This window comes from Aquarana catesbeiana, linkage group LG11, assembly GCF_042186555.1.
Source record: "Aquarana catesbeiana isolate 2022-GZ linkage group LG11, ASM4218655v1, whole genome shotgun sequence".
NCBI classification, from domain to species: Eukaryota; Metazoa; Chordata; class Amphibia; order Anura; family Ranidae; genus Aquarana; species Aquarana catesbeiana.
The window spans coordinates 110066188-110081501 of NC_133334.1; the positions used below are offsets into that span (position 1 = coordinate 110066188).

General features: G+C 39.8%; 1 protein-coding gene across 2 annotated transcripts in view; it reads left to right on the forward strand.

The window, feature by feature from the left end:
- Positions 1-848: 848 nt before the first annotated feature.
- The window catches only part of PPP2R5B (protein phosphatase 2 regulatory subunit B'beta), a 142348-nt gene continuing 127882 nt past the window's right edge, over positions 849-15314 (forward strand). Inside the window, exons 1-2 of one of the 2 annotated variants that reach the window (XM_073604873.1) lie at positions 849-2131; positions 14804-15143. In XM_073604873.1, the coding sequence (XP_073460974.1) occupies positions 14951-15143 (193 nt within the window). In that variant the 5' untranslated portion in view covers positions 849-2131; positions 14804-14950. The remainder of the gene's footprint in view (positions 2132-14803; positions 15144-15314) is intronic. The other variant, XM_073604872.1, reaches the window with a different exon arrangement.

Here is a 15314-nt window from a genome sequence, read left to right on the forward strand (position 1 = left end):
TGTTCCAGTGACAACAGTAGTGACCAAGACAAATACTGAGGATGTATCTTGCCAGCAGAGACATAGGCAACAATATAGCAGGGGTTTGAACCCTTCTCTAAAATATAAGAATAGCATTAGGTATAATCTAATTAGTCACCGATAAATATAAAATTAAAAAACAATTATTCTTGCTGATGTGGACAGGCTGATACACAAGCATGCATCATATTATAGCCATGACCCTAACATTATTGCCTGTAGGGGAGCATTCAAGCTTAGAAAACAAGGCTGTGCACTTCCAGTTAAATGATAGGTGACGTAAAAAGTCCCCGACATTGTGCTAATATAATGCAATGTAATCCTTCTGCTATTACAATCTGATTTGTAAATATAATAAATATAACTTCTTATCATTTTAGAAGTAACAGTACAATAGATATGTGTGATTAATATGTCTACGCATGTGTAGATAGTCCTATATTTAAGTAAAAAAAAAAAAAGAAGAAATCTCTAATTTGAATGTGAATAATTACCAATCTGAAAGTGAATGCAGATTTGTATTCTAGCTGCAGAATCCTGCATGCCCTGACTTGTACAAATACAACAATGCACCCTGGTCAGCACAAAGGAGCAGTACACATTCACAGCTCACAAATGAATTAGACACACATACTTATCCGCTATGTAAATGCATATATATTTACACACTCATCCTTCCCTCTTCACACAGCCACACTGAAGCACTGACGACTGTCCCTTTAAATCCAGCATGCCTGCAGCCAATGGTTTTATAGAGAAGTGACATCACCCACCAGCAGTGACGCAGACCCTATTATTAAAAGGCCAATAAACCTGCTCATTTATAGTCACATGACATTTGGGAGAAGTGCAGGGGGGGGGGAGGAATAGGTTTGGGTTTTGTCATTGTACTGATCCTGCAGCTACAGATAAAGCAAGACTGCCGTTATTGGGGAAGAAAAAAAACACAAGGAAAATCCTACTAATCCCATACAAGCATTGCATCTATCTTCTACCTGGGAAAAGAGGCGCTGCGGATCTTTGAAATCAGAGAAAGACATTTTCTATGGATCAAGGACGGGATGACAGAAAGGAGGGTCACAGGGGCCTAAGCAAAATCCTTAATCAGAGGGAATCCTAAAACCAGGATCCTATTCACTACGGACAGTCCCTGCTGAGCCGGCTTTTTGTTTCATTACCATCCTGCAGAATTTCTTAGAATTACAGGTCCCATCAGAGGGTCTACGCTTTCCCTTTAATGCAATGCCACAATTGTTTCAAGCCGCTGCCACCTGATCCTATGGGGAAGCCGAAAAGGGAAAAGGTGATTGTATCACTAAAGGAGTCAGTGTTGCCAAATTCTATATAACAGCGCTTAAAACATTTATTTCTTTTTTTGCAAGGGAGTTTTGGACCATTGCCTCTGGACGAGAAAAGGCACACAAAGGGTTAATCCAGAGCCTTGCCAGGCCTCCCATCCTATTAAAAATTAGGCATGCACTTCTTCAGCACGCTATACCGGCTGTCAATTTTAATTTCCTGAATACATTATTCTGCTGGATTGTACAGACCTCATATGTTCCACCTACTGCAAGCGCATGTTCTAGAGAGAATTCAGCTTCTGGGAATATTGAATGCTGTGTAAAGCTTGTGCATGTATTATTCACGCCATAGTCTACAGAGGTGAATTTTTTTTTTCCGGGAACGCTGTATTTCATTGAATAACCCATCCATCCTAAACCGAAGCCATCGTTTTTAAAAGCTGCATGTTGGTGCTTTGTGATTCGATCTCCTGCTTGTTTCATTCTAGAAGCTTAAGGAAGACTAACTTCTAAGAATCCTGCTGAGAGGTGTAAATTCCCCGCCTCTGTTTTGAAGGAGTTCAAAGTTATCCAGATATGTGTGCAGCTTTGTGAATTTCTGCTATCTGGCTGCTTGATTTAGAAGGATCGTGGCCTAATTCTGCAGGGATTAGTTTAGAGATTGGATACCGACAGCATCCTGGGAAAGAGAATTCTTGCAGAAGGAGCTAGAACGCAAAGTTGGAGCTGTAAGTTCTACCTGTGGTGTTGGGAGTGGCCCATAGTATTTGTGAGTTCAGTCCTATGCATCATTATGCATGTGTGCAAAGGTAATGCCACTACCGAATGACATACAATATAACTACTCTACTCTGCCCAAAGACTTAAAGTGATTGTAAATGATCACCTTGTAAAACACCCCATTCCGTTTAAAATAGAAATGAAAGGCAAAACATTTCTGAATAAATATAGAAAAAACATTGTGAATAACTTTTTCCCCTTTTTTATAAGTGATAACATTCCCTCTGTTCTCAGCTCCATTAGAGCTGGGGGAGGAGGAGCTGCAGAACACTGAACTTTCCAGTGATAGGCTATGCAGGGAGGGCATGTCAAGACAAATCCAATCATTGGAGGAGAGCAGGCTGAGCTCCCATCATAGCTAGAGAACTGACCACAGTGCTCTCATGCTTTGTGGTCAGTTTTTAAATGGGAAAGCAGAGGGACTGGCAGGAACACCAGAATTTCACATAAAGGAAGCAATGCAAAGAGAACAGGATAGTGTTTTTTGTTTTTGTTTTTATACAAGTACATGGTACAGCAGGCACATATCAGGAATATGAAATGTTGGGTTTACAAATGCTTTAAAACAGACCTGACTTGAATGAAGAATTAATCTTTTTTGTTGTAGTTTATTAAAGCAATCCATACATGTTAAGATTTTTCCTATTCAGTCCCACATTCAGTTTGGTCACTCGATTCCCATATCCACGCTAAACAGCCTGGATGGACGAATCTGCAATGCTGGCTATTCTGACAGTGGGCACCCATGACTGTCAGAAAACCCAAACAGTACCTGCATCTGAATGGATGCAGCAGCTGTTCTGCAGAGATTTCACCCAACTTGTTTGACAAATGTTGATTGTTGAGTCAGGTGGGGCTACCCACAGGATGAATTTCAGTGGATTCAGCAGGAATCCATGTATGGCCAACTTAAGAGCTGGGACATTCTTTTGCTTTGTGGGCCTGCTGATTAAAAAAGTTCAATGTCAACCAAATCTATTTTTGTTTAGTTTTGGGTTCAACGGGTAAGGGTTGTAACCTGTGTCAGGGTTTAATGCTGTCAGTTAAGGAGATTTCCCTTCACTTCCTTTTGCATCTGATAAAAGTCAACTAAATAGGAAGTGAGAGATCTGCCTGGTTTAGACACAGACAAAAAATAAATAACAGTGCAGGGTGGGAGGTAGGAGGCATTGTAGGAGGTGCTGAATCCAAATGTAGATGAATCTCACAGTCAATAAATAACATATTAAAGTGTACAAGGGCTCTGGTTGGCAACTCTCAGACTCGAAGAGGCCTCTAGAGGGTGAATCTCAGGAGATACAAGGAAAAACAGGAGTGCCAGACTAAATATTAAGAGGCCATGAAGATTTTATTTCATCATAATATGTCTAAAGGACAAAACAACACATTTCGAACATCTAAGTGGACTCCCTTGCTATTATCTGCTGAAGTCTGATAATGATATGGAGATATAAATGTTTGTCATTTTTAACCTATTCAAGCTTGATACCATCCAAATTTTTTCCAACATTTGTAAGCTCTAATGAAGGGGCCTTTTTGAATCTCTGAAACACCCTGTCTTGTCCTTTTGACATTTCATAATAAAATAAACATTACATGGTCTCTTAACGTTTGGTCTGGTACTCCTGTTTTTCCTAAACCTCCAGTAATAAAAGCTTGGCAGAGAAACAAAACTTGCCCACTCTATTAAGAAAACAGTTTTGGGTTATTTCTTTACCTTTCTGCCTGGCACCCCCCATCTAAGATGGAGACATAGGCAGTAATAAGAGATTTACTAGCTTCTAACTGTGGGAATGCAGGCCGCACCTTTTTTCCCTCCCGCCCGAATACATCATATCTATATAATAAATAACGAGACACACACTATTTTTGTCAAAAATATTGGCTGTGGCACATTTATTGGTATAAATAATTTATTAATGATTAATACTATAATACATTTATTTAATTCATAAATAACTTAAAAACAACCTATCCCTCCATAATAAATCGCTCAGTCATTAAGGACTCAAGCTAAATGACTTTGACTTTTAAATGGAAAGGCAGCAAAAATGGACTTTGTAGGCACCAATTATAAAAAATATATAAGTTTTTATTAAACACATAGTACAAAAACAGACATTAAAATATTGCAAATAAAATGCAAACAGCTAGCTAGATCTCTCTAATACGAATCATATACAATAAATGCATAACATTTGCAGGGATTAAATCCTACAGTCATTTTGTGATATGCATGAAAAGCTCTACATGTTTCGCAATTGAATGCTTCTTCGGGAGCTTATTAAATATTCTACAAGGGAGAGAAAAATTACAAGCAATCAATAATAATAGAGGTGAAAATATGGGTAAAGGGTCTCAGATTTTTTGCAGGGAGTACCAAGTGGCAGTCAAAATGAGAACTTCCAAACATGGCGTGCATATGGTGACACAGGATATACATGGGGGCGTGCCTGAAAGAAATCATCTTGAGATTTTTTTTTTTTTTTTTTTATATCTCAAGATGTTTTCTATCAGGCACACCCCCCATGTATATCCTGTGTCACCATATGCACGCCATGTTTGGGAGTCCTCATGTTTAATAAAAACGTATATATTTTTTATAATTGGTGCCTACAAAGTCCATTTTTGCTGCCTTTCCATTTAAAAATGTTGTTTAGGATGTGGCACTGGTCTATCATAAAACTCCCACACTTCCATCCTGTGTTGAAGTTTGGTTAAAGTTTTGATATATAAATGACATAACCACAAGTCCCCCCCTTTTTTTTGAAAGGGTGACAACACCACATAAAGTGCCTTGCGGCAAAGGGTGGCGGGGTGGGGTGCTCGCTGTACCGAAGCTGGCTCACCGACACAAACACCTCAGCTGATCCCTTTTATATAATAAGCCCCAAACCTTCCAGAAGGTTCTACTAGGTCACATGGTACACTCTCTTCTCACCCAAACTCATATCTGAAAACTTAAAGGGCCAACATCCCTAAATTTTAATCACCTGAGGTGATTCAAAAACCTATTTAAATTTAGTTAAAATCTAGGAGGGAGGGGCAGCCGCATGCCCATGACATCAGGCTCATTTTCTTTAGCCCTCTTTTAACATTCCTCACTCTATCCCTAGCTAAAAAAGAAAACAAATCTGGGTGGAGTTGGGCTTAAAATTGATGTTGGCGTTGGCGTGGGTGGCAAGGGTAAAAATGCACCTGAGGAAATTCACACTTTTTGATTTAAATAGCAAACCTGCCTAGGTAGGTATCACTTTATGATCCACTTCCCTGATTATCCTCCACACAAGGCAAAAATAGGGAAAATATGTGTTTTTCCTAAAAAGGACAAAACAACAGGTTTGCTTTAGTGGCCCCTACCCAGCTGTATATACTGACTCCATTCAGCCACCAGGAGAGTAGAAAATGGCCATGTGTAAACTATGAGTTACTCTAGCTGGAACAAAGCATTCTTAAAAAGAAGTTGCCTGCAAAATACCTACCTCTACAACAGGCAGCAGATCCCTACTTTGGTTGCTTCAACAGCTATGGCCTTCAGCAGACACTTCAGTATCTTACACTTTCAGGTGTGTCGAAAGCCTGTGTTGTACTGTGCATGCTCTGGTTTTATCAACTGGCCCATACGTCACTACAGGACATAGTGTTGAGGTAAGGGGCCTACAGAGTGCAGAAGGGGACTATGCATCCAACACATCTGGAAATATGATTTACATGAAGACTTGGCAGGAGGCTGTTGCTCTTGAAAAGTATAGACATGACAGGTGCTAGAGAGGGATCAAACTCTTTTTTTGCAGAGCTTTTATGAGAAATTTTTCAAAGGATAAAGTTGCTTTAAGCAGGGTTAAGGTCTCCCTCTCCTCTCCCATGTGATAGCACTGAACCACTCAGCAACTCTCATAATAGCATAGGGAGTGGGTCACATTTTTCTTCATACTTAAAAATCCTATTTTTTTTTCTTTACTCTGGCAGCAGGGGAGCAAACAAAATATATGTACTGCAGGGACAGTGGTGGGGGAATGTTTGGCAATAAAGAGAACTTGTATTATAGGTGTGCTTTGGGTTTTGGTGGATATATTCTTTAAAGTAGCTCAACCCATTGCATAACTACTACAGGGCATAGAGGACAGCTGCTCCAGAGCCCATAAGGCTTAATATTGTTCAGCTAGATACACACGCACACTTAGCCCAGAAGCTGTCATAAATTATTTCAAAGCATGGAGGGGGGGTACTGATGCCCCATGCAGCGCTGTGTGTTCTTTATGTATGCAGGATTCCAATTACACTGCAAGCACAGCTTCAAAACCTCACTCCTAGGCTTGGATATTAGAAGGTAAGCATTTGGGATACCAATGCAGGTTAAAACCATAAAAACTAGCCTTGCACTTTTGCAGCTATTAGCAACTGCAACATTCTGTGCATAGAGGGTCATTTTTCCCTTACAGGAGAAATAATGACAGAGAAAATTGAGTACTGTCCGTGATACTTTTTTTATTTGCACTAACATACAATTTTCAGGACAAGCTTTCGGGGTATGTCCCCTTCTTCAAGGTCCAAGCAGTACTGATTCACAAATTTTTAAGCAGAATGAATGAACGAGGATGAATTTGCACAGACATACAATCACGGAACATAAAGAAGACAGTTTATGCACACCTGTGGGACATCATTTCTCACAACTGGACCACACTATAGAAGACCTCAATGTCTTAGTTCTTAAAGGGAATTTCAGAACTATCCAGGAAAGGAAAACGTTTGAACTAAGAATGATACTTCTTTTTGACACAAAGAATAATGGCCTGAATTTAGATATTGGTTTCCTTACACATTATGCTAAAGTTTTACGACCCCTCTGTATCCCCCCCTAGTATCCCCCCCTGCATTCCCCCCCTAGCTCTCCCTCTGTCTTATCTCACTAACTCTGCTGCTATCTTTATTACCATTGATTTGTATGTGTTTGGATCTCTCTTTTTTTTTTTTCTCTTCTTTAACATTCTGCTTAAAGATTTGTAAATCAGTACTGCTTGGACCTTGAAGAAGGTGACATTCCCCTGAAAGCTTGTCCTGAAAAATTGTATGTTAGTGTAAATAAAAAAAGTATCATGGACAGTACTCAATTTTCTCTGTCACAATTGCACTAATACGGCTACAATCAAATCAAGTAGGAGAAATAATGAAAACAATCAGGGTATGCTATTGCAGCTTAAAGTGATTGTACACCCTGTACAACCACTTTTATCTACAGGTAAGCCTATATTAAGGCTTACCTGTAGGTGCTGGAAATATCTTGTAAACCTACACTTATTGTGAGGTCTTTAACCTTTTTTGCCTGCCAATGCTAATAATTTATTAGCTGATATTTAATGGGAATCGCTATATAGGTTGTTAAAATAAGAGTGTACTCTTATGGTCATATCAGCTCATGTTCCTTTCAAACAAACTTGAGCAACCTGAGATCAGAATTGCCAATAACTTCCACAAAGAGAAACTGGCTCTTACCATCATCCCTGCTGGAACACTGGTATACTGTGAACTCGAACCCATCTCATTATTCATTTGGTCCCTCAGAGAGGGATAATTCTGTATGAAGACCACATGTATAAAAAACTGCAAAATAATGGACATGTGTGTCCCTTTGTAACAGCATTAAAATTAATGTTAAAAAAATGCAGTAAAATAAAAAATCAGATGAGCACACATAACACGCACATGAACTTAATAAATACATACTAGAGAGTCATAGACCTACATAGTGTCCCCAATAATCTACACTTACTTTATTTTCCCTTACTTGATAGAAATTTAGGGGTTAACCTGCAATGCAAAAAAATTAAGGGTAAGCAGCGAGGATAGGAAAATGGAAGAGGCAATTGCTGAATTGAACGTGTAGGTTTAACAAAAAAGTTTAGACAAACCTGTAAAAGTAGGCAATGTAATTGTTTATGCAGACAAGCTTTGCTTTTTTAGGAGCTAACACTGCCCAAAGAAGGGGTGCTCAATCTTTGGTCCTCTGGCCACATGTGTCCTCTCTGATGTGGCCTTCAATCTCAAACCAGAGAAGCGCATGGCCAGGGTTGGCAACCCATTGATCGTGATCTAGGCTTGCCAACCCACCATTCCAGAGCATCAGAGTGAATCAAACTAGCGCAGGAAGCAGAAGAAGCAGGCGGCCACAGAGAGAATAGGAGCCGCATAAGCTGAGGCTTTCTCTGTAGCACCAGCTTCTGTTCCAGGCGGAGTGATAACAAGTGCACTTCTCATGGGAATTTTCAAGCAGACTGGAGAGCAATGCCAGCAGAAGATGGAAGACGATAAAAACATACACTACCCTTTTGCAATGGGCATAGTAGCACCTTCACACTGATCTGCGGGTGCAGCACAGTGTACTTGTGAGTTAGCCGCACTGAGCCATAGACTTCTATTATATCCTGTGGGTTTATTGCACTTTCAGAAAGTGCACATTTGCAAGATATAATAGAAGTCCTATTGCAAAGTGCAGCTAACCCGCAGGAAAGCTGCAGGTGCACTGCGCTGTACCCACGTGTGGGTACGCTGCATCACATCAGTGTGAAAGCAGTCTTATAGGGGGCTCAGGACAGTAAGGGCTTATTTACATTTGCGGTTTAGGGGCAGTAAAACCTTATACTGAAAACATGTTTTAACAACCCCCCCCCCCAATCACTGCTGTAGCTTCAGGAGTCCTAATGGCAACCCCACCCCATGCTCCAAGGGGGCCGTCTGTCCTCCCTGTCTGTTTTACACTTGACAGGAGAGGCAGTAGGGGCAGCATATACAGGAACCGATCCTTTTAATTTTCCTCTTACAACCGCTTAAAAAACGGCTTCTTCTCCTTTCCCTCCCGCTGGCATTTAGTGGCTGCAGGAGGAAAATGTTCATTATGCTATTCAAAATAAAAAATTTGAAGTTCTGAACCATTTCATTTCTTTGTGGCCCGTGACCGGTTACCAAATCACGTAAGTGGCTCTCGCTTTTCAAAAGGTTTAGCACCCCTGGCCTAAAGATTCTACTGCATTTGAAACTTCTGCTTAGGCTCCTGGTCCTGTGCTAGGGTCTCATCTGTAAACCCCCATGTCTCTAATTTATCCTGTAGTGACGTAGGGACTGGCTGAAGGAACCATAGCAACAAATGGGGAACCAGGCAGTCCCACTCCCAAAAGTGTTGGATGCAATAGTATCTTTAGGCAGTTGTAGTTAACAGTCACTTTGAAGGTGCAAGCTTTGGGGCTTTTATCCAAATTCTATTTTAACTGCTTAGCGCATTACTGACCTTGAACAAGCATGAAAGACACTACAACTTTTCAGACATCACTGACTGCATGCTAGTTCCAGGGTAGTAATTTAGTAGTCAGTGAGCTCAGAATTCCCATAGGCTCACTTTCAAATAGCAAAAGGTTTTAGTGTACACCGATATGCAATTTTTCATACCTTCATTTTCTGAAATTTTGCAAGTCCATGATTAGTTATTTGCAGGGCTTTTTTTCTCAGAGAATAGGTGCAGGAACCCCCCCCCTTCTGAGTTACCCTTCATTTCTGCTCCCTACCCACCTCTGAGCAACATCCCTTGGTTCCACCTCCTACCCACCTCCCAGTACCAACCCTTTTAGAGAATACAGAACCAAGTATCATCTTGTGCTACTAAGTGATTTGCATTGAATTTGTTAATGATAACAAGAAAAACAGTAAAATAGAGTGCAGTAAGCAACAATAGACCCCTCCCCAAAAACAGTAGACCCCCCCAGCAATGATAGACCTCACCCCATCAACAATAGATCACCCACACAACAATAGACTTCCCCCCCCAGCAACAATGGACCCCCTGCAACAAAATGCCACCCCAGCAACAATAGACCCCCAGCAGCCGGCATCTATAGACCCTCCAAGAGCCAGCAACAAAAATTAAAAAAATGGATTTGTTGCAGTACAGACCAGTGTTAATTTCGTTGACAAGCGCATTTTCATCATAATTTTCTTCAGCAGCATTTTTGCAGTGACAAAAACTAAACGAAAAGTACACCACATTTTCGTCCACTGACAAAAACTATGACGTAAATCAATTACGTTTTCGTTAACGAACGAAAACTAATTGAAAATGTGAGGCAGGGATGTTTACCTTCAGAACTTTCAGTTTCCACGGAGCTCCGCCTGCTTCCTCTGAATGGAGCCTACCATTTGTAGATAAGAGGCTATCCAAGGAAGGTTAAACTATATCAATGGCTGTTATCTGCAGCCTGAAGGGGGATGTTCTATTAGGATGGCGGGGGCTTGGCTGTGTAGTTAACACTCTCATACACTGCCACACACTCACACTTCATACTGATATATAGAAGCCCCCTGAAGGAGACCTGCTCCTTGTCAATAGGCTTCACAGCTTGTCCACTATGGGAGAGTAGCACACTGTCTGATCTGCGCAAGATTAACCCTTTTGCTGTCAGAGCTGTTTTGAACCTATGCCTAAAATATCTATTTAGGCCTGAAGATTACATAAACACCCCCCCCTCCCCCAAACATTATATATTTTCTTAAAGCAGACAATTTCATGTAAATATGCATTGCATGGTGGCATCATCACGCAAAGAGTTTTTTAAATTATTTTAACGTTAACACTTCTGTCAAAAAAGCAATATTTTTGTAGCGACACTTGGTTTACCTTAAAGACCTTATATAATGATTAAATCTGTGTCTGTAGTGCATGTTCAAATCTTAATACCATAAATAATAACCTATTCGATTTTTCACTCCAGGAGTATATACCGGTAATAAATTTGGAAATTGTAGAGAAATGCTTAAATAATGCATTACAATGTAAGTAAACCCATTCGATTTTAGTCGACTAAAATGTACTGGAGGTTTAGTCGACTTAGAAGACTAAAATGGGACTAAAACCAAAATGTCATTTTAGTCTTAAGACTAAAACTAAATCTAAATTTTCTGCCAAAATGAACACTGGTACAGACATATTCAAATAACACAATATTAAAAAGATGGATACATGAACGTTTGTCCAAGAAACTGCAGTACTGCCAACTCTGGATGCAAAACAATATACAAACAAAATAATGATGTTGTACCCTACTGGAGTTGTGAACCGTGTGCCAGTGCTGTAAATGTCAGAAGAATCTTAACAAATGTGTAATCACAAATTATCAAAGAAAAAATATATATAAAATAACATAATATAAAGAAAACAAAAAGAGGGTGGTCATACTGGAAGGTGAGACGAGTTTACACTGCTGCAAAATCTTATTCAGAATTATCAACTAGTGCTAATGTAAATGTGCAAACAAGAAAGTGACATTCAATAACTGCCAGTAAATAGATAACATAGAATAGAAACAAAATAATAATCCTCTTAAATAGTGTAGCTAATTAACAAGTGCTGCAATTAAGAAAAACAGTCCCATAAATTAATATACTGATGTAAAAGCAAAGTCCAGTGTTGATTAAATGGTAAGCACAGAAAAAACAGCTGTGCTCCAACACCGTGCAAACTAGCAGTTCATCTGAAGTAAAGACCTATATTTTTCATACAGGTCAAACAGCGCTTAATATATAAGGCATCCTCAGGTTTCCTCCACAATGTATTACTTTAGACAGAGACTCCTCCTCCCACGCAGGTGTAATATGCAAAAGTAAAATTCACCTTAGTGAAGTACTTTTTAAAACACCATTTATTTAAAAAGTAGTAACTCACATAAAAAAAGCCTTCAATCAGTATAACAAACTCCTCCACAGAAGCAAATAGCAGGACTTCCGGTCTCGACCACGACCAGGAGTGACACCGCCCAGCTACATCCGACGTGTTGCGTCACCAATCACATGACTTCCTCAGGGTTCTCCAGTACAATAAAATTTGTGTAGGTACGTCACATTCAGAACTAGTATAAATTATGACGTGATGGTAACAACTGTATTTTCCATAAAAAAGCAGCAGGTTTCTAACTTATTTTTCTGTTCATGCCAGCCCTTTTTCCAGAAAATGGTATTGATAATATGGGAAGAAATCTATAGTATATTATGCTTTTCATCTTTCATATTTTTAAATTTTGTCCTGACTGAATACCAAATGACCTACTGTCACAAACCTGGTCAATTCAAAACTCATCTGCAGCCAAAAAAGCTTTGCAGGATTATAACGCGCAGAGTACATAACTGTAATACAGATCTCTCGATCTATCTCTGTATAAGATTCATTCTAGTTCACTGCTTTTAATTCCTGCGTTTTTCCAAAAATTCATGATTTTGTTCTCAACTTTCAAAATCCATTTCATTGTATTTGTATTTTGACAGCCTGTAGATCATTGGTTGATACATGCATGATAAAGCAAGCTGAGAGTGCTGTCAGACAACTGGTGAAGCAAGGAGTTGCAAACTAGTTTGCAATGTCTTTGTTTTTTATCTTCTACCCTAAATTCTGTTATCCTAGGGCTACACTGGCAAATAAATCTCTTTGTTATACTGAGAGATTTAACTATTTGTTGGCTGTCACCTCATTTGCAGCACGCTGAAATCAATGAGACGCTAATAAGGTAACTGTCAATAAGCATTTAAATAATTCAGTAGCCGAGAGATTTAATCGTCAGTGTAGCTCTAGGCCCATTCACAGCTTTGCATTTTGGTATTGTGGGGTAAAATGTGCATTTTATAGCACGTATGCCCAGCGCATTTACCACAGTGCAGCTCACGTGATTTTGCATGGTACCCCAATTAGGTTTGCCACCTCATCCCTTTAAACCCGAACACATATGAATTACACAGGTTCTGAGGATAATTTAATTCAGATAAGGCACCAAGTATGTATAATTACCACCTTAATCAGCCACAGAGCCTGTGTAATCAATATATGTTCGCTTTTAAAGGGATGAGGTGGCAACCCTAACCCCAATACATTATTACAGTAAAGGGCAATGCACCCACACTGCAACACACCATGCATTTTGCAAAAAAAAAAGCATGTCCATTTTTTTATGCAGTATGGTGCACTGCCAGTCAAAATGAACAGCCCCTCTTTATGCAGCATGCCACAAAGCTAATTATTGTGGACATCACCTGGGTCCAATCACCATCATCAATTTAGTAAGAGAACTCCTGCAGGAATATCTTTCCCTAAAAATCCAGCATCGCCACTCCTCATCAGCCATAACAAGCCAAGCTCCTTAGCACAGAGTGCTGATGTATCTGATGGCTGCATTTATGGTAACAAAACACTAATCATTTTTTAGGGTATCCTCTGCTTTGATAAGTGAGCTTTATATGAAACTGTAGGACTTGATGGTTCTTTTTATCTATAAATTAAAGGGGAACCAAATTGTATATGAGAACAACAAACTGAAGATGCTATTTTATTCATTTTAATATTCACAGCAAACTCACCCATCAATCCATGTCTCCATGCTTTATTTTGTTAAGAAAGCACTTTTTATCCCACCAGAATTTTTAGCTGTGGCCGTCTTGAGTAAGCGCAGATGTTTTGGGTAGCATTTATTCCTGGAATTTATTTGCCCTTCGCTCAGGCATGAAGGCAGGAGGGTGTACTTAGCTAAGAAACCCTTCCTCCAGATGAAAGAAAAAAAAATGCCCACTATACAATTCCATACAGGAGGAATCAGAGGGCCCTGCTCGTTCGAGCTTACAATCCAAAAGGGAGGGTTAAGTGATACAAAAGGTAATAGCTGTGGGGGATGGGCTGATGGAGAAAATAAAAGTACAGTTGGCAGGTGGAGGAGGATAGGCTTCTCTGAAGAGAAAAGTTTTCAGAGATCGCCTAAAAGTGGATAAAGTAGGAGATAGTTGGACAGATTGGAGTAGGGAATTCCAGAGGATGGGAGAAGCTCTGGAGACGAACTGGAGGTGAGCATGGGTGGAGGTGACGAGGGAGCTAGAGACCAGGAGGTCTTGGGAGCAACAAAGAGAACAATTTGGTTGGTATTTTGAGAAGGCTAGTGATGTAACTGGGGGCCAAGTTGTAGATGGCTTTGTAAGTTATTGTTAGTACCTTGAATTTAATTTGAGTTTGGAGTATTATACACTATACAAAACCATTTAGCCCTCTGAAAGAATAACAGGACAATACAATATTCTATTGCCTTCTCCCAGTCATTGTGACTTAGAGTGGGGGTGTATGTTTCAATTTTTCAATAGAAAATTAAATAGCACATATTAAATATGACTCCAGCCCAGAATCCATTGAGAATTGAACAATACAGACTGCTATACTATGCAAAGTTTCTGACGCTTTTATAGGCAAGCTTGGGCATGAGTACAGTACAGCTTGCCTTTACTACTGTATTAACCCAGGCTATAATACACAGAGAGAACAGAGACAGTGGATCTGATAGCTCACAAGGACGCAGCTTGTATACACTGAGATGTGCTATAGTTATATTCTTACATGTAGTTACAGTATTACATGTGGTCTGTATGAGTTACAACCTGCATTTGTCCTAAAGTGATTCCTGCAAGCCCAAACATATCTAAATGCATCAGTGGCACAGGTTGAGAAGATGCTTTTTTGTAAGGACATATATGCTTAATTAGCATTAAAATGTAAAACATACAGCTGTGGTTAACAATGATTTTCGGTTAGTGTATGTTGTACATTTGGTCACATGATATGCAATTACTATTCTGTTTTTTTATGCTACCGGTAAAATATAAATAACCATCAAAATCTTTCTTTGTTTCAGCCTTTCCATCTGCTCCACATGGCCAACCCTGTTTCTATTAAGACCCACCTGGGTCTAGACTATTAGTTATTCCCAAGGGTGTGTTCTTCATCCTCCACTGCACTAACAACCACCTGGGCCTTTTTTGTGGCTGTCTTGTACACACTAATGGAGACCAAACTTCCTGTCACTCCTACCAGTCCATCCTCTCCAGGCTTGTCCCCTGTTTTGGCAGCCGATAAGGTGGATGGATTTTCCCGACGTTCTCTCCGCCGCTCACGCCAGCGCAGATCACATAGCTCTTCACAATTCCGCTACCAGAGCAAGCAGCAGGAGCTGACACAATTACCTCCTCTGAAAGGTAGGCATGACATATAAATGTCTTCCAGGTTTACCTTGTATTTTCTTTTTCCTGTTTGGGATGCAGTTTAATAGGTGCAATGAGCAATGATGTGTAGTAAACCATTGCAACAAATCAAATTTCAGTGTAACCCTTTAAACTACACTTCAAATTGGTCATGATGCCCAAGGT